We start from the raw sequence: 21,873 nt of genomic DNA on the forward strand, positions 1-21,873 counted from the left end.
ATCCTGGGACAACTGCCCCCCCTCCCCTTACCTGCCCCAGCTGCTCCTGCAGCTGCCCCCTCTCCCGCTGCAGCACCATTAGGTCTCGCTCCAGCTTGTCCCGGCTCTGCTCTGCCGCCTGCAGGGAACGGCCCAGCCCCTGCTTCTGCGTGGCCAGGTCCAGCTTCTCCTGCTCCAGCCGCGCCAGCTCCTCACGGAGCAAGACCTTCTCCTGCTCCACCCCCTGCTTCCGCTCCAGCAAGGCCACCTTCTCCTCCTCCAGCTGCCGGGTGGGAAAGAGCATCACAGCTCCCTCCCTAGACACAGGTGCTCGCCCCCTCCTCGCTGCGAGCCGTTGGCTGGCTCTCCCTGCAAGGACCTCCTTATTGCACCCACCTCCTCCTGATCCTTTCCCAAGGGGCTTAGGAGAGGAAGTGGCTCCCCGAGAACAGAGATATCCCTGCCCGCCAGGCTGAGGCTACCAGCTCAGCTCACCACCCCAAGGAGGTCTTGGGACCGGGGGTGTTGTGACCCCCACGGCGACCTACCTGTATGAGGATCCTGTTGAGCTCGGTTTTATCCTGGGCCAAGCCCTCGTTCAGGGAGCTCATCTTGGATAGCGAGTCGCGCAGAGAAGCCTCCTCCGCCTTCAGCTTGTTGATAGCGAGCTCCAGCTCAGCCCGGCTCACCTCCGCCTGGGTTGGGAGAGAGAACGGAGCCCAGGTTGACGGGCATGATGCTGGGACCACTCACTTCAGCTCCAAGCAATGGGCCGGGGGTCGGTGTTATGGGGTCAGGAGGAAGAGGAGCAGGGCTGCATTAGGGATGATGACGGTTTTACGAAGCGGTTCAACGATGGATTGGTCTGGGGTGGTTTGGCCGGGGTTGGACTGGATGTGACCAGCCCCACTTCTCTAGGAGATCTATCAGGCTCACAACATTTCATCACTCCTGGCTTTGCAGATGGCAAAACCAACTCAGAGAGAAGATAAATAAGCTGCCCAAGGTCCCATCGCACGCCCAGGGTAGTATTACTATTTGTACTGCGGTGGGAGTCCCGACCCTGGACCAGGCCCACGCTAGGGGCTGTACAAACACCGAACGCATCTATCATCCTGGACGCAGCACCCCGAGCTGCAGTCTCTCCTCCGAAGTGCTTACTGTCTACCAACTGCAGAGCACAAGAAGCAATATTATGAGCCTCTCTTCACCCCCAAATTAACCCTGGTTTATCTTCCTCCGGACCCCACAAGTCCTCGCGGCCTCTCTGGGGGTGAGCCCGTACCTTGGAAAGAGCCTCCTCCAGCCCCACCTTCTCGTTCTCGGACACCTCCTTCTCCAAGGTGGCCCTGTTCAGGGTTTCCTTAACGAGGATGAGCTCCTTCTTCAGGCTGGATTTCTTCACTTCCAGCTGCTCCAGCTGCTTGTGACTGTGGGGTGGGGGAAAAAAAGAAATTGCACAAAGCCCCACACGGGATTTAAACTGTTCTGGGGCCAGGGCAGGTATTCAAACCGTCTGGGCTGATGCAGGAGGAGCATCTCAGGGAGGTGTCAAGCCCTGGGATCTAATGGTCTAATATTGGTCTAACCTAATATTACACACACACAACATGTAGAGCTAGAAAGTTATAGCACATGCAATAAATTCTAGCTAAAACAGAGAGTGATCGGCCACTTTATGGTGCTCTCATGCCAAAAGAGCTACTTTAACCCTCTCAGTCTTTCAGAGTCATGCAGGAGAGCCACCCCAGACTAATCCCACAGTGATTTATCCCTCCTTCTCCAAACAGGTCTGGTTCAATTCAGTCTAGGACCCAGCAGGAAGAGAGCAGAAAACTGCCCAAAAGAGAGGGTTGCTTTTCTAGAAGGAAAGTATAAAAGTCTCTCAGAGAAACTAGAAATGGGAGAGAGGGGCACAGCCCCTGAATCAGAACCTCCTAGACCTCAAATGCACACACCCTCTCTCAGGACTCAAGGTAGAGGTGATATCTTTTATTAGACCAACTAGATTTTTTGCAAAAAAAAATTCTTTAATCGAAGTTAAAGTTGAAAAAATTCTTTAATTGGAAAAAAAAATACAAGAATTTTTTTTTGCAAAAAACTAGTTGGTCTAATAAAAGTTACCGCCTCTACCACAAGTCCTGATTACTTTTTCCTCTAGACCAATATGGCTACAACCTGGATACCCACCCTCTCTCCACCTCCTTCTGGGCCCGGTCCTTGTCCTTGGCCACGTCGTCCTTCTCGTCCTCCAGGTTGTCGCGCTGGCGCTGCAGGTCGGCATTGGCCAGCTGCAGCTTCTCGTTCTCCTGCCGCAGGGACTCGACGTGCTGCTGGAGGGCCTGCAGGCTCCTCTCCAGGGTGCTCTTCTCGCTGATGCAGATGCACAGACAGGACAAATTGCTGAGCATTTCTCAAAGGAAGAAAATTAACTTCTTCCTCACTGGTGGGCCAAAGAAACCCACCCCCTTAGACCAGGATCCAGCCCTCAGCTGCCAGGCAAAGTGCCCTCCTGGCACCTAAGCTGGGGGGGTGCAGACGTGCACTGATGTACCTGCCCAGGAGGTCAACCGAGGCACGGAAGCGGCCGACGTCCCGCTGGGCGTCCTCCCTGGCTCTGGAAGAGCAGTCCACCTCATCCTTCAGCTGCAGGATCTTCTGCTCCAGGGAGCGCCGCTCACCGTCGCTCTCCCCCAGCTGCCTCCGCAGGGAGCTCACCAGGTCTTGGCTGGCTTCATACTTGCTCCGGATGTCCTGGCAGAGAACGACGAGCCATAGCGCAGTGGGACAGCCAGCCAGGCTCCCCAGCAAGCCACCATCTCCCATGGCATCTCCATCTTGCCCCCTGTCCTAGAAGAGCCCCACCCTACACAGAGGCTGCGTGGGGGTCCCAGCCCCTCATCGACGCTAGCACTCCTGCAGAAAAACCCACGGGACCGCCACACGGTCAAGTTGAAGCTGGATAGAAAGCAGCTATAAAGTTGATATACATTCCCAAGCACTAACTTTGCAGCTGGTTGGCTCTTTTTAAGAGCGGGGTGGCCATCTTGGCATGATAATTACTTTGCGTGCATGGCCAGTCTAAATCTGTTGAGCAATTAACCAGCGAATTGCATGATAATTGCTTTGCATGTGTGGCCAGGCTAAATTGACTGCACAGTTGACCGGTGAATTGTGCAATATATGTAAGGTATGGCAGAGGCCCAAGTCCCATCACACCATCCACCCCCACAGACCCCTCTCCCAGCAGAGGAACCCCATAGAACCACAGCCCCGTTCATGGACTCCAATGGGCCCTATAGAAATGCCGCCCCAGGAGCCCATACCCCACAGGGCAGCAGCCCTGCCCTGCCACCGAGGCAGAGACGGCCAGGGGCGCCTGGAAAGTGTCCGAGATGAAGTTTTGCAGCCCTGGAGGCTCCTCACCTGCACCTGCAGCTGCCTCTTCTGCAGCGCGGAGTGCACGGCCGCCAAGGTGGAGTCGGAGACGGCCGGGGAGAGGCTGCGGCGCGGGGAGGAGCGCCGGAGTGGGGACGGGGTGCGCAGACTGGACGACAGGCCCCGCAGGCTAAGCCCCGTGGCCTCGCTGTCCAAGGCGTCTGGCGTGCGCTCAGTGCCGGTGAGCTGGATGGCGCTGTCCGCGTCCGAAAGGACGGCCTGTGGAGGTGAGACCCAAGCCAAGTCGAGGCACGGCTCTGCCACGCCGGGCTCCACACACCCATCCGCTGTGACGTGGGAACCCACAGGGTAAGACAGCTGGCTGCCAGGCCAGTGACTGCAACACTCAGATTCACCCACTCTGCAAAGTGCTGTAGACTTGAGGGGCTGCGGGTCAGCGATCCATTATTTATCCATTGATTTTACCAAATACTAACAAGAGTTATAACAACAGTACAACTGACTGCGTATAGCACCAGGAACCAACCTCGCAGGACCCTTTCGCTGTGCATCTCCAAACACACACGCCACGGGGTGAAAGGAGCTCCTGAGTGTTGCTTGAGCCCCACAGAAACTCGCCTCCCAGCTCTGCTCTTTTAAACCACTGAGCATCAGCTTGCTACGATTCATTTCTCTGGACTCCAGTGCTCCTATCGCAGGCTCTCTGCCTGGCGCTGGGCACACACAGGACAAGAAGCTGATCCCTGCCCCCAGTCACTTATAATCCAACTCCTCGCATGGTTAGTTAACATTTCCAAACCCACTGGGGGATTTCTGTACGTCGGGAATACAACGTGAAGCATATCTACATCCGCAGAGATGCTCGTGGATACATCAAAGTGCTTTGCAAAGGTCTTGCCCGTGGCTTACAGAGGGGAAACTGTGGCACAAAGCAGCAAAGCAAGGTGAGGGCTGGCAGCGAGTCTGAGACAAAATCAGGACTATAACCGCAGTCTCCCGGGTCCGTGCTTCTTCCAAATACTGTGCACCCATTGCTTGTTGGGTGATAAAACTACCCAGCGGAAAGACATGTGCTCCTGCCAGTCGCCCCTGCCCCGTACCTGCGCCAGGTCCCGCAGCGTCTGCTGCAGCAGCTCTGACTCTGTTCGCAAAGCCTCGATCTCCTCAGCCTCCAGCACCGCCTGCTCCTGCGCCCGAGCGGCCTCCTACAGACAGAGACACAGTGTCAGCAGCCGGCGAGTCACGAGGCTGCCGTGCAAGGGGCACACAGGTCATCTCCAGCCCCGAGGGAGGCAGCCGTCCAGGTGCTGCCTGGTGCAGGGGCTCTCGCTGCCCGCGACGCGGCCCGACGTCTCTCACCAGGGTCTCCAGCTTTTGAGTCAGGGCCTCTGCCGCCTTCTCCTTCTCTGCATTTTGGGCTTTCAAGCTCTCCACCATCGCTGCCAGCTCCGTGACCCTGCAGACAGCCCAGGGGAGGGAGGACAAGGGGTGGGGACAGGGCATCACAGGGGCAGGACGTCAATGGGTTGGGGCCAGGCCAAGCCAGCTACAAGCCACCTGTGCCCCCATGCTGCTGGGGCAGGCTGGGGTCAGTGTGGCCTGGCCTATGGACCTGCAGACAGGTCCCTGTGCTCGTGGTTTGACAGCCACCCTGTGATCCCCTGCGCCCACAGCACCACGAAGCCAGTCCACAGGCCCCTTCTTGAGCTCTGGCGCATGGCACAGAGCTCACCGGGAGGGTATCTGGTGAGAAACTGCACCCTGCCTTGGAGGAACCCAAAAGAAAGGCTTTGCAGGGAGCTCCTGCTTTGCTGGCATTGGCCTGGCAAGGGTTAAGTGGGCCTAATCCTCCAGGGCAGCTGGGATTTGGGGGCTCCAGGGCTGCCCTCTGCCATACACAGCTCATCAGCCCCCATCTGCTTAGCCAAGCTGGCCGGAAGAGCGGGACCCCCTGGTTCCCCCCCATAGTGCCCCTCCTAGTTCTGGGACCTAGCCCACGATCGGGGGGGGTCTGTACCTGGCGCTGAGCTCTGCCTTCTCCATGTCGCACTTGACCTGCAGCTGGATCATGTCGCGCACCTTGTCCTTGAGCTGCTCCTCTACCTGGGCCAGCAGCAGGGCCTGCTTCTCCAGGGCCGCGCCGGCGCTGCTCTCCGACAAGCGCAGGTTGCTGCTCAGGTTGAGGCAGGAGGCGTGCATCGTGCGGCTGGCCTTGGACACCTGGCTGCTCAGCTCCGACAGGTCCCTGCCCGGTCACGGAGAGGTGGTGAGGCCTCTCGCCCACCAGACCCCCGTGCCTGGGTCTCCCATACCGCTCTCACTAAGGCAAGGAGGTTTGGGGAGGGGGTCACCGTACCCCCGGGCAGAGCCCACGGCGGGCATTAATCAGGCTGAGCTGCCCAGCCTGGGTCCCCACAGGAGCTCTGCTCCCCCTTTTCTGTTCCTCACCCTCAAGCTATTCCCATAGACACCCTCTAAGAGACGCTGTAGGCAACACGGTTCTGGGTAGCACAGAGTCTTTTGCAATGGATGGGAAGAAAAGCAGCCCAGCAGGCCCCAGCACCAAGCAGATCTCCCGCCCCAGCAGCTGCCCGGACCTCTCAGTCATGGTCTTCATCTCGCTGAAGTGCCGCCGGAAGCCCACGACCTGTCTCCAGAGGGTCAGCAGCCGGCTGTGCTCGTTGCTGAAGTAGGTGTTGAATGACTGCGAGGGGAAGAGGAGGGGAAGGAGTGACCCCTGTGCATGCATCTCCGACGGTGCGCAGACCCCTTTCCACCTGGACAGCTCAGACGGGGAGCAGGGGAACGAGCCATGAGCCCCGCACCCTGTCTGCAGGATGGATCCAGTGATCTCACAACTGCCCACAAGCAGGAGATTATCCAGGGTGCCCTGCAGAGCTCCAGCCCAGGCTGCGCTCTTCATAACCGCTAGGTCCTCACTTACAATCCCAGCAGAAGCCCTGCTCCCCATCCATCCCACCCGCTGCAGCTGCGTGCAGACGGCAGCATGGCAGACAGTGCGAGACGTGCCCTTTGGACAGCAATGACTGGCCCAGAGACAAGGAAGCACAGCGAGCCCTGGGTCCAGGGGAAGCCTCTGTGCGTCACTGCCACCGCGCCGGCGACTGCGGCGTGGGAGAGATCCCGAGTCCGGCTCCCAGCACATGCTATGGTGGGTGGCTCTGGGTTACTGGGACCACATGAGCTGCCCTGGGCGCCCATAAGGCAGGACACCCTTGCCAGCACTGACCTCCTCCTCTCGGCGCCACTCCACCTCCCGCTGCTCCAGCTCGTCACGGGCTTTGGTCCAGTCGGCCGTCAGCTTCCGGATGTCCTCGCTGAGGGCCTGGTTGGCCGTGTTGGCCTGGTCCAGCTGCTCCCGCAGCATGGCATTGACCTGAGCCAAGCTGGCACTCCTAGAGATGGGCACCCAAGGAGAGAGCCTCAGCACAGAGCCCTGGGCCCAGGAGACAGCCAAGAAGTGGGAAGGGAATAACCTCACCTTGCACTTCACAACCCTCTGCACACACCAACCAAGGCTCCCAGCCCTTGGCCCCAGGAGGCCCAGAGGCATCCTTTCACCCACCCCAGCCATGCAGCTGTTTCTGGGGTGCAGCCTGGAAGCCGTGCACAACAGCTGAAGATGGGAAGCGCGGCTCAGCACGGGCGGGCCGGCGGTCCCGTGCTGACTCCCGGAAAGACTGCTGGCCACCGAGCCACTCGCCAGTGCTGACTGCAGCCCCCGGGCACTCCTAGGAGGTCTTCCAGCCATACGGACCCAAGCCAACTCTGCTTCGGTCGTGACAGGATTGCACCCCCCGGATGGCCCCGAAGCCCAGCTCCAGTGAGTCCAGCCTGCTGCAGCCTCTCCACCTCGGGCCCCAGGAGTTCAGCCCCGAGGACGGGCCCCGTCCTTCCCCAGCCCCCCGCCCAGGTGATTCCTCCCCCAGCACCTTTGCTGCTCCTCTTCCAGGCGGATGAGCGCATTCTCCAGGTCGTTGCTGTGCTCCTCCTCCAGGCACAGGCGTGAGTCCGTCATGTCCAGCTGGCTCTGGGCGCGGGGAGAGAAGTGCCGTGGGCCAGTGAGATTGGGGAAGACGTGCCCGGCTGAGCCTGCATGCATGTACCCATGCCACACGGGATGGTGAACCCACTGCCCCTGCCAACCTGACTTGGGGGAGACCCTTCCAGACCCCAAATGACTATAGCGCCAGACCAGGCACTTGCCGTGAGTCTCTGCTGCTCCAGCTCCGTAGACTTCTCCAGCAGCTGCTGCTCCATCTCCCCGCACTTCTTCTTGTACTGCAGCACCTGCGGGGAGGGGTGCAGCTCAGACCCAGTGCATGCTCCATCCCCAAGCCCCTCTCAGCTTCCCCCTCCGCAGCACGGTACCTGCTCTCCCTTCCATGCCCCTTCGCCGCCCCCAGCCAGCTCCCGCTGCTGCCTGACGTCTCAACCACCTTTGGCTGAACTCCCACGACAGACCCTCCCATCCCACATGGGTCTCTGCTCCCCGGGGGAAGACTCCAGGGTAGGGACGGGCTGGGGAATTAGCACCTCTACCCCACGGCAGGAAATCTGCGCCGGTCGCAGAGCAGGGGTGGGTTCTCCTCCACCCCAGAGGCAGCTGCACTCGTGGGTGCCATCAACATGCAGCTGCCGCCACAGCACCCCACATTGCAAAGCGCCCGAGACACCCAGGCTCAGCCTGCTGTCCTCTTCTCCCGGCCGCTCAGATCGGAGCCCAGATGCCCCCCGAGCTGTCCCGCAGAGGCACAAGCTGCATTAAAGCCCCCAGAGTCCAAAGGCAGCTCAGAAAGGTGTTTATTTTCCCCGCAGCTCCACGCTCCTTGCCCCACCCAGACGCACCCTCCCCTGTGACCCCAGCTTTCAGAGCACCCAGTCCCAGCTTTATGCTTTCCCTCTGGCACAGGGGAGCTTCCCTTTCCCCACATGCCAAGAGATCACGCACACACGGGGACCCTCAGAGCACGAGGTCTCGCACACGGATCCCGTGCGGGCGACTCACCTTTGCTTGCAGCTTCTGGACCAGCTGGGCCTGCCGCTGCTGGCCCTCCTGGTAGGCCTGGAGCTTGCGTTTGTAGGCAGCCTGCTCCTCGTCCAGACGGCGCCGCAGCTCCACGTTCTGCTGCGCCAGGCTCTTGTTCTCCAGCGACTCTCGCTCCCGCTCCCCCGTCTCCAGCCGCAGGGCCTGCTCCAGCTGCATCCGAAGAGATGGGGAGAGGGTGGCTGCAGGTGCCCACTCCACCCCTTCCCCAATCCCTTGGGGAAGGATGAAACCCCACCACCACCACCACCACCACGACCCCACCAGGGGCCAAGCTGAAGAGCCAGTGGCCCACGTATCAATGCACTGCCAGGCCAGGGCAGCATGATCACTATGTGCTTGGTGGTAGCGCCCAGATGCTCCAGGCATGAACTACAGCCCCGCGGTGCCTGGTGCTGCACAAACACAGAGCAAAGGCACAGCCTGTCCTGGATGAACCGAGCATCGAGCCTAAACGTCATGCAGCTCAGGCGGGAACCCAGCTCCGCACGCAGGGGGAACACAAAGGGTCTCGCCGATGCATGTTGGCAAAAACAAGCTGCATTTGGAGACAGGCCCTTTTGCTCTGCAGCTGTCTCCGTTTCCGAATCTCTTTTAGGGCCTGGGTGTGCATCCCATACACACAGACCCATGTACATCAGCTTTGCTCACCCACATAAATCAATCCAGAGCAGATGGACGAGCTAGCCGCGTGCAGCAGGCATGACTAGAGGGCCTTGCTCCAAAGGGGCTGCTTTGCTCAAGCTAGCAGCTACTCCGGGGTAAACCACAGACATACTGCCACATGGTGCATCTCAAACCAGTGGAGTTTTACCTTGTTTCCTTCAGGTGTAATTCCCCATAGGATGGGGGCAAGGTTACCTAGGGGAGGGATTTGTGTTGTCTGTGTGCTGCTGAAATGGCTATACATGTGTCGTGTCCGAGCCCCGTTTCAGCAGCTGAAAGTGCTGTCAGTGCCGAGGCACCCCGCCTAGCATGAGCATGGGCTCCTTGCAGGCTGGGGTCTGCAAACGGTGTCTCTGCAGCAGACAAGCCTCAGAGCTGAGCCCCCCCGGCTGCAGTCATCTCGGTTTGTGTCCAGAGCCCCACTGGCCATGCGCTCACCCCACCTGCTCAAACACCGCCGTGCTGCAGCTGCAATCGCCCCCTCTGATGGACCAACTAGCTCCAGCCTCCCCCATGCAGCGAAAGCGGTGCCCAGCCAGCTGCACGGCCGGCAAAAGTCTGAGATACCAGTAACAACTTATTATCTGTAGATGCTCCTGAAAGAGAGACCCCGGCAGAAGTTGGGGGCCTGTCAAGCTAAGCACTGAATGCACCGTTAGTAGCAGACTATCCCCAGTATAGTTTATGGTCTAAATAGATATGGTGGGAGGAAAAAGGAGGCAGGCAGAGGGGAAGTGACCTGCCCAAGGTGACAGTGCAAGTCAGTGGCAGAGCTAGGAATGGCACCCACCTTTCCACTGCACCACACTGCCTCGCTTGGCCTCAGCTTCCATCCACCAGCCCCGGGTCACCTAATCCACCAGCCCCGGGCACGCAGCATGTTCTGGGACACAGCTGGGACAGGCCACCCCGGGCCAGCCTGAGCTGCTTACCATTTGGTTCCTCCTTCTCAGCTCCATCTCCTGCCAGCGATGGGTGCCCAACCCCTGACAGCTCCAACTGAGGGCTTGCTCCAGCTTTCGCAGCAAAAGACAGTGCGAGATCAGCGTGTGGCATCACCCCCTTCCACCCTGCACAGACCCACACAAGGAGCCCGAGGGGCACAGCTAGCCAGGTGCATGCTCCCCCGGCGTCCGACACCACGCCGCAAACCCGCCCATGCACACGACACGGCAACGGCACACCATGCAAGGAACCTGGGCCCACATGGGACGAGCCCTGAGGCACTATCTGCTGCGAGCTGCCCCCCGTGAGCAGAGGTAACCGTGTGGGGCTGCCATCCATGTACAAATTGGAAGCACCAGGGGCTTCGGCAACCAGTGTTTTGCTTGCACAAAGGAACGAGACGCACAGCTTGCAAGGTGGGCTACCAGGGCTACCTGCACAGCTTGTGAAATGCCACCTCCTTGGGACAGTGCCTGTGAATGGTTTGTGACATTTGGGGTCCCAGCCTGGGAGTGCACTGTCGGGAGACCCCTTCCAGGCGCTAGGGAACAGCACGGAGACTCCCACCAAGACCAGGGAACTGGTACGAATGGAGCGTCACGTGCTTATGGACTGGACTGTATGACAGCGGCTTGCAGCCGCAGAGAGGTCCCTTCCAGTGTGATGGGCCCAGCAGCTTGGGCTGTACAATGCAGGGGAGCAGACGCCTCATCTAGCATCGCCTGCATTTTCACTGAAAGCCAGAGAAAGGATCCAGGCTGAAGCAAGCGAGAGTCCACCTGTCGGTGTAGGCTCCGGGGACGAGGCGGCCCAGTTAGGGGATGAGAATACACCAGTCACACCAGTTCCTCCTATTGCACACCCATCCACAGGCTGCCTTGGAGAGCCCGGGTGACATGGGAATGGCAAATTTAAGGGCAACTTAAATTCTACAGACTTCATGCTGTGTTAGCAAGCGTTAAAGAGACCTTCCCGAAATTTTAATCAAGATCTGGGGCTGTGGACAGGTGAAGCCATTACACCCGTTTAGAGGGAAGAGCCAAGCTGATCCACTGCAGGCTTTGCGTGTGAGCCCTCTGTCCCACCAGACATGGGAGCTAAACCCTGGTGACGTAGCAGCTGTTTCAATTTGGCTTAAACTGCCCTGCCTTGGCCTCCGCTTACTCTGGAATAGGCGCAGACACAGAAAACAGTTACCGTGGATCAGCTGTGCCCCATCTCTGCTGCAAACCAGTGTGGTTTCTATTCCCCCTGGCCACAGCCTTTGTTGCGTGCTTGGAAGGAGACTTCATTTCTTTGCTGCACCAGAGTCTCAGTCCCCCCCGCTCTCCCAGGGTGGCCAGCATGCACAGCCCCCAAGGGAGGAATTCCCACCTCTCCGACATCCAACCTCCAGTGGGAATTCCTCCTAACACAAAGCAATGGGGACAGGATTAGAGCTGGGAAGCAAATGCTTTTCCCCAACCCGAGACCGCTGTGAGATTTCAAAGGCTTTCCCCACTCCGCGTGCGGATCGGGGCCCTTGGGGGTTGCCCACACACTCGTCTCAAAAGAGAGCGTCCTGACAGGCGGGACTGTCAGGGCCCCAAGTTCATGTCCTGGCTCCACCTGATGCAGAGCAGAGGACCCCAGGCTGGGTCCCCGACCGCCCAGGTGATGCTCCGACCACTGGGCAACAGTGAGACCCAGCAGCCCTGCGAATATTTATCTGACAAAGTAAAAGAGCTCCAGCAGCAGTAAAATAGAGATGGTCCCCAGCCTGGCTGGTCAGAGCCATCACCTGGAAGAGGCAGTTCAGACCCCTGGGGCATGTCAGGCAGAGCCAGGATTTGAGCCAGCATCTCCTGCACCCAAGGTGCAGACCCGAGATCGCGCAGGACCCCTCTGCCACATGGGATTCGTGTCCCCACCCATCACCACCCCTCCAGGTCAGGATACCCACATCAGCATTGGTCACTGGGTCCGGTCCCCGCAGGCGCAAGCTCTCCTCGAGCTGTGGTGGAGGCAGGCGGGGAGACAGAAAACAGACAGCGTGAGCGCAGACAGCCCAGTGCCCCCCGGTGCCGGCAGAGTCCGGCCCCACGGCTGCATCCCACAGTCGCGGTGGGGAGCGAAGGGCCGCAGCAATGCCATTGCAGCTGACGCCTGCCCCAGTGCTTTGCCAACATCCTGCCACCCTCGCCCGCACCCCTTCTGCCCCCACCGTGCTGCCAGGTCCCCTCGATCCTGCCTGCAGCCCCCCAGCTCCCATGGGGATATATCCCAGCCCCGCTGCTGCCCCACATGGCTCTGCTAATGCCCCTCTGTGACACTGCCCTCCCCAACCTGCCGAGCCACGAGGCTTCATCAACTCCCTCAGCACCACGAGAAGTCCTCAGACAAGATGCGTGGGGCTGGCAGCAGGCTTCAAGCCGGATGTGAAGCTACGCCCCGATAGCAACCAGCTTTGCATCATCCAGGCGCCCCTGCTCCTCGAGCCCACCGCAGGAGGTCCGAGTCCTGCTTCCACCTCTCCCTCCCGCAAAGGGAAAGGGCTAGTTCTCTCCCAGGTGGCAAAGGCCCGTTGTCCCCAGGAGAAGGGCACAGGTTTCCCTGCAAGGCACCAAGGGCGAGCAGGGAGGTGCCACACCCTGTCCCCCATGACCTGGTCTGGAAGGAAGAAGGTCAGAGCAGGGAAGGTCTCCAAAGGGGTCAGGGAAACAGAGCAGGCGGGAGTCCCGAATGCTGGTGCAAAGCTGGCTCCTGTCCCCTTGTCCTGAGCCCCAAGCAGGAGATGAGTCCTCCCCCGCGTGACTCTGGGCCAGCCCCTGCGACTGGCCTGTCACCGGCAGGATGACACGAGCTGGCCCAGCACCCTTCCTGCCCGCACCGAGCACGCAGACGGCACCCCTGCCCCTACACACATGTACCCCGTCAAGCCCCCACCACGGCACCAGGGCCGAGCCCAGGCTGCAGCTACTTGCCCGCTCCACTCGCCTCCGCACATAGAGCCCGGGCGGTTCTCCGGGGGGCTGGGGGGGCTCAGAGGGAGCCGGCTCCCCTGCCTCCATCCCGCCGGCAGCTCAGCCTCCCCCGGTCCCCGGCGATGCACAAAGCCCCGGCAGAAGGAGCGTGGGGGACGGCGCCTTCGAGACCCGGGCTAGGAAAGCCGGCTGCCGAGCAAGCGGCAGAGTCTGGGCATTGTTCTCCGGCCTCCCGGAGACGCATTCATATTGTAATTGGCAGCACGGAGCCCGTCATCCACGGCGTGCCCCCGCGCCAGCCTGTCTACATAGGCCCAGGCCAGGTCTCGTGATCAGCGCAGGCGTGGGGGTGCTCAGGATGGCCTGCTCATGCCCAGGTGATGCTGCTGGGAAGAGAAACTGCTTGCTGCATGGCCCTGCGCTGGGCGCAGACCGACTGGCTGACCGCAGGCTCCGTCCTCAGAGGGACAGCAGCCGGAGGAGTCCGGACCTGGAAGGGGCAGCGCCTCTCAGACTCACGGCACCGAGCACAGCTTGACTTGGGGGCCCATTTTTGAGGGACACACCCATACCCCCATGCCCAGATGGGCACCCTGCTTCTGCAAGGGGTGCTGGAAATGTCAATACTTGCAGCTGAACTTCTCAGGGCCCTGGCCAGAGACCTGGGGGTGCGGGCTTTTCACTCCCTCAGATGCTGGCTGGCCGTACCAGCAAGTCCCGACCTCATCAGGTGCTTGTGTCTGCAGGGCACTGGGAGATACCTGGCTCTGGAGTTAGGGCAGTGACCCCGGTGCTTCTGCTTAAAAGCTGGTGGCACTGCTGGGTGCCCCTGCGGTTGTGAGCCTCGGGGACCAAAAGCCTTTTCTGTCCCTAGAAGCGCCTGTGACATCCCCAGCACCCTTCGAGCTGCTGCAGCCACCCTTCAGCTCCACTTTTTTCTCCTTTTTTTCCACTTATACTTGCCCATCCCCTCCTCTCCCGCACCCTCTGCCAGTCTACCATGGCCCCAGACTGCATTAAACACCAAATAACTCTGCTGCTTGCACCTTTAGGAAATGCAGGTGGGTAAATCCATGGTTGCAGCTTCAGGGAGCAGACTAGGGGCTATTCCCAGCTCTCCCACCGACTACTCTGGGACCCTTGACAAGTCGCTTCCCTTCTCCATGCCTCAGTTTCCCCATCAGTAATATGGGCCCACAACTGCCAGGCCTGTCAAAACCCCCAAACAGGGTAATATAATCCATTCGTATTCTTGTTTATCCTCTACCTCCCTTTCCCCCAGTCCCCCACTGTCATCCGACAGCCAGTCCTCTAGTTAGCCAGGGACAAGCCTGTACATGCTACCGAGCATCCAACAGAGCCATTATTTTAACAAGGCAGGAATCCGAAGGGATTCCCAGGCAAACTAATGCAGGAGGCAGAGGCACGCGGGTTGGTCGAGTCGCCGACTCCCAACTAAAGAGAAGTTGCTGGTTTTCTTTCCTGCATTTCTTTTTAACTGCACAGTAAAATGAAAGTCCCCCCAGCTGCACACAGGATGTCTTGCCTTCATCTCAAAGCACCTTACAAAAGGAGAGGCAAAATCATTGCGCTTGTTTTGCACCTGGGGAAACTGAGGCAGGGAAAAGGAGAAGAGAGCGGAGCTGGGGCCAGAAGGCAGATCGGATGAACCCCATGCAGTGTCCGACCCCCGTGGACGAAAAAGAGAATTTTTTTTGCAATTTCCTAGTTTGTCTAATAAAAAGTATCATTTTTGAACCAAGAGGTCTAGATTTTTGCAGCCCCTGTGGATGCATTTATTGGGGGGGGGGGGGGGGGTATACCACTCACAACCAGATCAGGTCCCTCACTCCTTCCCCAGAAATGGCAGACAAGGCCCCCAAGACAAGTCAACCAGAGGCCCCAGGACTTCGGCTTCACCCCTCTAGGTCTGGCCTGGTCCCCATGGGATTTAGCAGGATTTAACCCCCTACATGTCACTGGTTTTAAACTTCCCGTTGTGTTTATCATCCCAGCCTGGGGGAGCTCGGACCGAGAGGCAATCCCGCCCAACCAGGACGATATCTGCTGGTCGCCCCACGCTGGCGATGATGATGAAGTACTTTGTAAAAGGCTTTCTTTCTCCGAGGCTCGGCCCGTGAATGAATGAACAAAGTTTACCGTCTCCCCTAGCAACCGCTGTCTTAGCAACCAGCAATTCCTTCCATTCCTTCCCCAATTGCCATGGACACCAGCCCAGGCCTGAGCCCAAAATGCAGCCGTGAAAGCAGATGAGAAGCTAGGAAGAGACTGGGAGCCCTGCAGACACCCCCCATCCTGCGGGCAGGCTGGCAGGGGGGTGCCAGGGACCAGGTCCCACCAACCCCGCAGTTTGGGGCTGGAACGTGAAGACCCCTAGTTATCCTGCACGGGTCACAGCTGGGAAGGGCTCCTCTCTCCTGATTTTACATTCGTTCAGTGCTGGTGGCTGGAATCCCCCATGGATCCATAGGAGCTAAAGGTCAAATTTTCCCTTGGACTGGCATGGTTAAACCACACCAGTTTCTGCAGCCCCTGGCAGAGGCAGGGGAGCATCGTGGCCACCTGTCTTTGACTCTTCAGCCCAGGTGCTCGTTCACCTGGGTGTGTGGGGACATGTGTCTAGCCAGGCTCAAACTCAGGTCTCTGGATCTGTAGCAAAACACCTTTGCACCCCACCGATGCACAGAGTAGGGATGAGAATCGCTCCCAGGACACTGCTCTGGTCCACTCTGCTCGGGTGAGTGACCCACAGCAGGCAGCGCTGGGCAACGGTGCTGTGATGGGTGCACGGGATGACAAGAAATCGAACGCTATCCCCAGTACCTTTCAGAGGAGGACCATGGCGCTGGTATCACCTGCCAATCCCTGAGTGTGAAACAGCGTCTGACCGCTGCTCTCTTGCACTAGCAAAGAGGTGCGGCGTTCCCCGCAGAGCCAGGTTTTGATCCCTGTTGTCACCGATGGCTCGAAAGCCCTGGAATGAGGCTTGCGAGACTTTGTGCCAGCAGCCTCCCCTGCTGCGCTGCTCGGTGACCTGCCCTGGGACATGCCAAGGACATCACGGGCTGCGTGTGGTCCCATGCACCAGCCAGCAGGCAATTCATTGCCGCTTGAGCAGGTCCTGACAAGTCCCGATCACATTCTTTGCAAGGAACAGGCCCAGACAGGCCCGGGATCTTGGATGGACGTCCGTGCATGCAGCTTCGTGAAGAACCAACCAACCTGGGCATTGCACCACCTCACAGCCGGGACACGGAGCTGAGCACAGGCCCCCCGGCAGGGAAACGCAGGGCAAGTGGGACAGACAGGCCACTTCGTGGCCGTGGGAGTCCATTCATACCTCAGCACGGCACTGCAGGGGAGCTGGGACTGTCCACCCAACAGGTATGCTGGATCAGAGAAAGCAGAGCTCAGTGATGTGCCCTTGGGGGCGAAGCAAGATCCAGGACCTGGCTCAGGCCAGGCCACCAACTGGGAAGGGTTGAGCTGAAATGCCCAGGAGGATGCAACATGCCAGACCAGATGGATGCCACGTTCCCTGCCCTCCAGCCAACAGAGCCCTCTCCCCAGCTCGGCTGCGGTGGGCTCAGAGGAGAAGCTGGCCTGACCCGACCCAAGGACACGACGTCCGCAACTCTGGACACAATTGCAGAGTTTGGCTGGTGCTGCCAGAGCCGAGAGCTGGGTTTCATACCACGCAGTTGAGCAGACCCAAGAGGAGAGGGTCCGAGTGCACCAGCCCAGAAGGAGCTCAAGGCAAGAGGGAATCAGTCAGGACCGCCAAACCCTAGAGACCAGACAGCAAAGCCACACGGCCCCGAGAGGCGAAGCATGCATCAACTCTATCACCAGAGCACAGGCCCCATCACTGCAACCCAAAAGGCGCCAGAGGCTCAAAGGCAGACCCCTTGGGTGACGAGGGACATACCAGCTGTGGAGTGACGCTTCAGCCAAGAGAACCCAGCTCCGAGGTCTCCTCCACTTTACGCTGGACCGCGCATCCCAGCTGCAGAGCCTCAGGTCTAGCAGAGATGATTTTTCCCTGGGAGGTAACAGAGCCCCCAGGACACCTTCTCCAGAGCCTCTCCACTCACAGAGCCAGGGAGCGGGACGCACGCAGGCAGCTCTCCCACCCCATCTGCACCCCAGACCTACCCGCTCGCTAATGGCATTGTACTTGATGGCCAGCTCATCGCGCTCGGCTCGGCTCTGAGCCAGCAGGTCCTCGACACGCGACAGCTCCTGCTGCAGGATGCGGTTCTCCTCCTGGAGGGACAGCAGCGAGGACATCTCGGCGGGAGAGGCCGCTGCGGGGAGAAGAGAGAGAGAGAGAGAGGCATGGCCGGGCACCGCGGGGCAGCACGCCGGGCCGCACCCAGCTGCACAGGAGCCGCCTGGTTTGCAGGCTGCAGCATCCGACTGAGTCCCTTTCTACTTCCAGCACATCTGGCGACACAACTCAGAGGTGGCCACCGGGAACACAGCTTCTCACCCAATGCATCAGACTGACACAGGGCCACACGTCTGCCACCTGAGACCCAGAGCCTCAGAGCAGAGCCTTTAAATGCACACGGCTCCCGGGACCCAGCCCTAGCTGCCAGCACCCTCCTGAGGAGGAAGGAGCAGGGCTGGGCTGTGATCAAGGCTGGGGCTGTGATTGCAGATGTGGGAGGAGAGCTGCCTGCCCCAGGTCCACGGGAATGCCCTATCAGTGCCCAACCACAGGCCGGAGATGGTCCAGCTCTTCCCTGGCCTGGAGGGCACCAGGGTGAGAACAGCTCCGTCGGCCAGGGTGGAAGAGGGCACTCGGGCTGGCAATGTCCAGCTCCGAATGGGGAGGGGTGGGATGGAGAGGTTGGATCCCAGCATGCGGCGTGGTCGACCAGACAGAGCGCCACTGCCCGCCGGGGTCTCACCTCAGCCAGGGGCTGCTCTATCCTGCCCGAGGCCCCAGCGCAGTCACCGGCTGAGCCAGGACCGCCAAGGCCCTACCTTGGTCCCACGGCTCCGACAGGTTCTCGGTGACGATCTCCCGGATGCGGGCGGGCAGGCGGGTGGGTGGCGCGTCCTTGGAGGTGCCCCGGACGGCGAGGCTCTTCCCCTCCCCGGAGGTCAGCACGCTGCTCTCCAGCTTCTGTATGACGGGGACACAGCAGGCTGAGCCCCGTGCCTAGCGCGGAGGCTGCAACCTGGCTCCTTGTTTCTCTGCAGCCTCCCCTGGCCCTTTACCCTCCTCGAGCACTACCTTGCAAGCCTGAGCGGCCAAGGGACCCGTCTTCCCTCCCGGCCAGAAGCCAGGTGTGCTGCTGTGACAGCGATGGAAAGGCCTGTCCAGCCCCCCTCAACCAGCTGGGACCTAAGAAGCTAGCCATGGAGGCTGCCATGCTTAGGACTGACCCAGGGCCAAGAGGGAATCCATGGACAATATGGGGCCTGGGAATTAGCCCCCCAGCTTTGCATCCTGGTGACCGAGTCTGGAGAAAGGCTCGAGCTCAGGCTTGCGGAGGCACGGCGAGATGCTGTACCCACCTTGTCACCTCGCCCATCACGGCTGAAGCCAACCCCAGGCAATAAAACGGCCTCAGCATAGACCCAACCCACCGGCCTCTGGGATGCCCCCAACTACCCACTCCCGCTCTGGGCTGGTTACTAACCAACAAGGGGCCTGGAGCTGAACACAAACTCCGCAGGGTTTCATCTGAGGTCTGTGCCACCCAGGCCAACTAACCCACAGCTGGCTACGGAGCAATGCAAACACCCTTCATGGAGGATCCTGCCGTCTCTCCTGCCCAGGCAATGGATGCAAGCAGCCCACTACCCTTTTGCTACCTGGATGCTGAGTGGCTTTGGGGAAAATTCTCTGCATTTCCTGGGCCACCAGAGGTATCTCCCAACAAGACAGGAATAGACCAGGTCCAAGTGAGAAAAACCTAGTGATTCTCAACCAGGGACCCTTTAAAGGGTGCCGATCCACATTAGCGCTGTTCAGCATTCAAATAAATGGGATGAATCCAGCGATTTCAAACAGCAATCTGCCCTTTGAGAGGTACTCTGCCTTGCTGGGGTCTTGCTGAGGCCTTTGCAACACAAGCACTCCTCCAGTCTTTTTCCATAGTCAAAAAATGAAAGTGAATAGGAAGAGCTGGCAGGTCCTGAGAGGCGCCTTGGGTCTACAAAAGTTGAGGATCACTGACTTAAAAGGATAAAAATAGTACCCTAAGACAAACCAATCCAATCAGGTGCCAGCTGGGCACCCATTTTAGCCTACGGAGGGTTTTAAAGGTGACCTGTAAACGGGGAGAGCGCAGCCGGGCTTGTGTTTTTCTTTCTCTCCTTTTTTTTAAACACCAGTATAACTCAAATGCCAGGCACACACTCGGGGAAAACCCCATCAGGGAGCATTCAGATGTACCCCACTGATAAACAGGGTGATAAAGCTCCCGCTGGCATTGTCAGGTGAAGCAAGGAAAAACTGGGAAGAAGAGGAGGGAAAAAACCCTACAAACTGTCAAGTTTTTCTTATAAACCCTCAAAGCAGTGCAACTAGGGGTACATCTGGCGGGTCCCCTCTCATGCCAGTGACCGGGGTGTTTTTTTTCCGGGTGGTGTTTCAGGCTTGTTGCAAACACCGTCGCTACCTGCATCGGTACGGAAAGGAAGGAAGAGAGCAAAGGGGGTCTTTCTGCTGCTCTCATGGCCTGATTCTCCTCTTGTCTAAGCCAGCAGCAACCCAGCTGAAATCAAGGTCTCTCCAGCAGCACGGAGCAGCATGCACACCTTGGAGGGAGTGGGCGCCAGTCCGGCACCCAGAGGCAGCTGCTTGGCCGGGACATTTGGCGAGCCCAGAGTCCCCCCAGCAGAGAGCTTGTGATCAGGATGGGGACCACAGCCCCCCTGCACCGGTGAGCTCTGGCACAGGCTGTTTTAGAGCAGAACAGTAAACCCAAGGACGGTGCCTTGAGCAGAGAGATGCACGGCGAGCCCGGGGAGGGCCTGGGTGCTTGGTGCGTGGACCAGCACCTTGTGCAGCAGGCAGGAGTCATGCAAGCTAAACTACGCGACCGACCTGAATCACCGCCTCCAGTCTCAGCTCGGGGTCCGCCGCAGGCTCCGGGGTGCTCATGGGGGTCCCGGGGCAGTGGGAGAGAGTCCTAGAGCCCCATCACTCCTCCCCGGGGAATCCGAGCCGCCTTCCCCGGCTCGGCCAAGCAGTCTCCATGGGGCCCACCCCAGGCTCCTTCCCTGGGGGTGCTTTGCGGGAGCCGTGCCCTCTGCTCCCCTTTCTCCAGCAGGTCCCGGGGGGTTTCCTGGTTCTTTCTAAAGAGTCGCTTAAGGCCGCGGAGCCCGGGCCGAGCTGGGAGAAAGGCTCCCAAACGCACACAATTGCGGCTGCACAACAAACGGGATTAGAAAGAGATCCTCTCCACCCCCATGCGACCAATGGCTGGGAGCAGGGGCGGCCCGACAGCAGATTCCCTCCCTTTCCTGGAGATCTCATTCATTTCCATCACCTTCGAGCTGCCTGGTCCTAGAGGCGCCCTGCTTCCCGCCAGAAAGGGGATGGATGCGGCCCAGCCTTCCCGCCGGGCAGCCTGGAGAAATGCAGAAGGTGGAAGAGCAATTGCATTCATCAGCCGCTTTTAAAACCCAGGACGAGCGATGGACCGAAGCCGAGAGCTCGACACCATTCGAACGGGGTTTCCTGGATGCTGAGAGGAGAAAACGTTGGCTGGGGTTAGAGACCGGTAACCCTCCTCTCTCACCTTCCTCTGATGCCACGGGTGCTGGCTGCTATCAGGGACAGGAGGAGGCCGGATGAGATGAGCACTGGTTTCGAAGCAGGCCAGCCAGCCCCGTGCCCGCGTTGTAGCTGCTTGGATGAACCGGTGCAAAAGCGGAGCTCCCTCGCTACGTTTCTGAATGGCCCGGCAGGTCCTGAGCCGCCTGCACCCCGTATCCAAACCTGAGAAATGATCCCATCTCCAAGATGCAGACAGAGAGAAGCGGCGACTGAGCGGCCTTCTCCCTCAGGTAATAACACTGAGGAGCAGGGTCTGGGGGAGACGGAGCTGAGTGAACGGGGATGATCAGCTCCCGAAGAAAGGCTGCTTTCAAAATGGGAAATGCTCTGCCGGTTGCAAAGAAAAGCTTCCGATAAAAAGCCACCGTCCCTGGGCTGCAGAGGTAGCTCCAGCATCTCTCCTGCTCTTCAGCCTTCCCGAAGCAGCTGCTGATGACACAGCCCCGCTGGACCAAGCACTGGACAAGTCGGCTAGCAAGTCGGGTTCAAGAGCACAGAGGAGCCTGGGTTTTACTCCATCTGCCAGCTGACGGGAATATCAGCTGCCTGGTAGATGCCGAAGGAACCAGCTCTGGACCTGCCAACAGCCATGGCTGCGCGAGGCAGAAGGCCATTACGAGCAGATGCTGAGACATTCGCAGGTGTCCTCCATAACACCGGAGGCTGGGAGAGGCCAAGAAGCCATCAGAGAGGCCTGGAGGCTGGGGAAGGGGGTGCAATAGCAGAGCTGCGGTCCTTCCCGGCACCCAGGATCCTCACAGGCGGCTCGGGATCAGTGGCTCCCTCCTTTCCATTGCTAGAGGTGAATCCAGATTCACGCTTGATCAGGTGCCTACTAGGCAGGGGCTGCAAAAGACAACCCCCCACGATGCTGGAGCAACTTGCTAGAAAACCCAACAAGATACCACCCTAGGAAACCCTGACCTCTAGAAGAGACGGACAGACTGCTGCCTGGACTGAACATACACATCTGCAGTGCACGGACCAGAGGAGACGAGGAGGAGAGTGCATTTCCAACCCAGCTGCGACAG

General features: G+C 59.5%; 1 protein-coding gene across 3 annotated transcripts in view; it reads right to left on the bottom strand.

The window, feature by feature from the left end:
- The window catches only part of CROCC (ciliary rootlet coiled-coil, rootletin), a 44,213-nt gene extending 22,830 nt beyond the window's left edge, over positions 1-21,383 (bottom strand). For all 3 annotated transcript variants that reach the window (XM_019511950.1, XM_019511949.1, XM_019511948.1), the window contains exons 1-17: positions 20,108-21,383; positions 18,034-18,175; positions 17,197-17,348; positions 8,408-8,599; positions 7,606-7,689; positions 7,332-7,429; positions 6,629-6,794; positions 5,976-6,082; positions 5,396-5,623; positions 4,738-4,834; positions 4,479-4,583; positions 3,406-3,636; positions 2,534-2,733; positions 2,170-2,352; positions 1,265-1,409; positions 528-674; positions 32-262 (exon numbers count right to left, since the gene is read on the bottom strand). In XM_019511950.1, the coding sequence (XP_019367495.1) occupies positions 32-262; positions 528-674; positions 1,265-1,409; positions 2,170-2,352; positions 2,534-2,733; positions 3,406-3,636; positions 4,479-4,583; positions 4,738-4,834; positions 5,396-5,623; positions 5,976-6,082; positions 6,629-6,794; positions 7,332-7,429; positions 7,606-7,689; positions 8,408-8,599; positions 17,197-17,348; positions 18,034-18,175; positions 20,108-20,164 (2,565 nt within the window). In that variant the 5' untranslated portion in view covers positions 20,165-21,383. The remainder of the gene's footprint in view (positions 1-31; positions 263-527; positions 675-1,264; positions 1,410-2,169; positions 2,353-2,533; positions 2,734-3,405; positions 3,637-4,478; positions 4,584-4,737; positions 4,835-5,395; positions 5,624-5,975; positions 6,083-6,628; positions 6,795-7,331; positions 7,430-7,605; positions 7,690-8,407; positions 8,600-17,196; positions 17,349-18,033; positions 18,176-20,107) is intronic.
- Positions 21,384-21,873: the final 490 nt, after the last annotated feature.

Source organism: Gavialis gangeticus, unplaced genomic scaffold, assembly GCF_001723915.1.
Source record: "Gavialis gangeticus isolate Ggan-Ray unplaced genomic scaffold, GavGan_comp1, whole genome shotgun sequence".
NCBI lineage: Eukaryota > Metazoa > Chordata > Crocodylia > Gavialidae > Gavialis > Gavialis gangeticus.